Below are 2,500 nucleotides of genomic sequence, written 5' to 3' on the forward strand. Positions count from 1 at the left end.
ACTTGGATACCATCGGGAGAGAGTTTGGTGAGCAGGGCAGGGTGCTTGGCCCTATCGAAGGAATGAGACATGTCTGGAGGAAGGAGAAGAGGAAGGATTTAATGTCTGAAGCGATGATGGATTCCATAACCTTGCTGATGATTGGGTGAAGGCTGATTGGTGTGTAGTTGCAGGGATCTGTTTTTGCACCTTTTTTTATGCATGGTGGTAATGTTTGCTGATTTCCAAGAAGATGCCAGATGACCTTGATCAAATGAGAAGGTGAATAGAACAGAGAGAGGGTGAGCAAGAGCAGAGGAGCAGGTTTTTAGGACACGTGGGCTGATGCCGTCTGGACCGGTTGCAGAATCTGAGTCGAGGTTTGACAATAAACTCTCCACCTTGTCAGGAGAAGCTCGCTGCAACTGGACGCGAAGTTTAGGCATTCAGCCTTTCATGTGCCGTGTCAGCTGTGCGGCCATTTGGGGTAAGGGAGGGGATGGAGGGGGAACATACACCAGAAACAGATTTGATTGGACCCCACCAGGATTTGGAGGAGTGAGACAGGTTTGAGAGTTGACTTGAGATTTGAAAGATGTTGTTTTCTGGCTCTCCTGAGGGTAGACACACACTTGTTCTGAGCTTATGGAAGGAACTGAGATTCCCCTCAGTTGGGTTTGCTTTCCATGAAGCAAAGGCAAGTTGTTAATAATACGGTAACACACAATGGCCCATGAATTCCTGCTTTGTTTTCGATTATATTAAGTCATCGAAACCCCAGAAACAGCCTCCTGTCCAGCAAAATAACAAAATAAGCAAAGATTTCACGACAGAAAAATTTCTGCTCATATTAGGAAAGACTTAGAATACAGTACTCTTCCCTATTATTGTCATCTTTCTATACATTTTCATCCAGACATCATTTTCTGTCACTCTTTGGGATGCTCGACAACACCTTGTAAGATCCCAAATCACATTGCTCACCTCCAGGTTGTGAATCTGCGTCGTGAAATCTCTGAAATCTCCGTCAAACGCTGTTATCCTGGGATCGAAAACATCATGTGGGCTCTTCTTTACATTGAGACAAATGCTTTGAAACTTGGTTGCCAAGGAATCGATTCCTTCGATTGTTGATGCTGTCAATGGAGTGAAGCTCTCAATCTTTGCCAGCAATTCTTCAATCTGAGGACACATGATGCAAAATTACCCCAAACACACAATTTATTAACTTTTACTCTAATGACACAGTAATCATTAGTTGTTCTAATCAGTCAAGACCATCAAACATATTTTTTTTCCTTTTATCTGTCTGAATGAGTGAACACAGTAATTCAATGCACGCATCCACTGAAGATGCCTGGTGTTGGCTGACTGGTTGGGGTTATAGGATTCTGAGTTCAATTCCCCCTCTGATGTTGAATTAATACGAGGTGGGGTTGACTCTGCCTGCCATCCTTCTGAGGTCGGTAAAATGAGTGCCAGCTTGCTGGTATCCTGTGTCGGAGTGGTGACCCGTCCAGGATTGTGCCCAATAGCCAAGGAGACTGCTGAGGCAGCACCAACGCTCTACACAGAGTATGGTCTCAATGGATGGATGGATGGATGGGTACACTTAGTGACTTCACACTGTTTCAATGCACACACATACAGGGTGACTACAGAGTAAGTTCATGCATTCTATTGCTTTGAACTCCCAAAATGCAACACACTAGCAGAACTGTGTGTCCGCACAGGGGGGGTCGTGAGGAATTAATTAATTAATAGGGTTTTCAGATTTTTTCCAGCAGCAGTCATGTGACATCACCTCTGATTTATTCATTTATTTTTCCCATGTGTTAGCAAAATGAGTAATCAGATGTTTGAGTTGTTTACCTGCCAGGATACCTACAGTCACAGCACATCAGCACTAAAAAAATGTATTTCATGGCAATGAACGCAAGAGGTACCTACTGATCGGGGAACCGGTTAAACTCTGCGAATACACAAGCCCAGGACTACCAGAGTCGATGCAAACTCAGCTCTGCCGGTTAGGGCAGTTTTTTGAAATTTTGCCATGGTGCAATCCATCCACCCATTGGGACCACACTCTATGCAGAGCGTTGGTGCTGCCTAAGCAGTCTCCTTGGCTGTTGGGCACCATCCTGGATGGGTCGCCACTCCGACACAGGACTCCACTCCGACATGGTGCAATCGATAGCTCGCCAACCTTTCGAGAAGGACACCATGGGATATTTAACATCCACCAACAAAAGCTGACAGACAGGATACCAGTTTCATGTCCATCAGAGGGATGGCACACAAACTGATGAATCATCCAGCCTGTGACACACCAGGATTGCAGTTTCCAGCTGAGTCAGGATTCAAACCCAGGTGAGACAACTTGGAGGCAAGAGTGTGTTCCGCTTGGCCATCCTATCAGCCTCAATCACCCTGTCATCTCAATACATTGAAACACAACAGGTTTGATGTGAATGCAAACCTTTGATATGATAATGCTTCACATTTATAAGGGAGAAAGACC

The 2,500-nt window shown here is 45.0% G+C and overlaps 1 protein-coding gene across 29 annotated transcripts in view; it reads right to left on the bottom strand.

Moving 5' to 3' along the window:
* Positions 1 to 23: 23 nt before the first annotated feature.
* LOC147007333 (dynein axonemal heavy chain 8-like) overlaps positions 24 to 2,500 on the bottom strand; it is a 50,288-nt gene continuing 47,811 nt past the window's right edge. For 7 of the 29 annotated variants that reach the window (XM_085867323.1, XM_085867324.1, XM_085867322.1 and 4 more), the window contains one exon: positions 37 to 1,161. In XM_085867323.1, coding sequence (XP_085723449.1) covers positions 841 to 1,161 — 321 coding nt within the window. In that variant the 3' untranslated portion in view covers positions 37 to 840. The other 22 variants (XM_085867313.1, XM_085867340.1, XM_085867336.1 and 19 more) reach the window with 12 other exon arrangements.

The sequence above is a fragment of the Eptatretus burgeri genome, unplaced genomic scaffold (genome assembly GCF_056783735.1).
Source record: "Eptatretus burgeri isolate ZD-2024b unplaced genomic scaffold, Ebu_testis_v1 Ebu_testis_scaffold_301, whole genome shotgun sequence".
Taxonomy (NCBI): domain Eukaryota; kingdom Metazoa; phylum Chordata; class Myxini; order Myxiniformes; family Myxinidae; genus Eptatretus; species Eptatretus burgeri.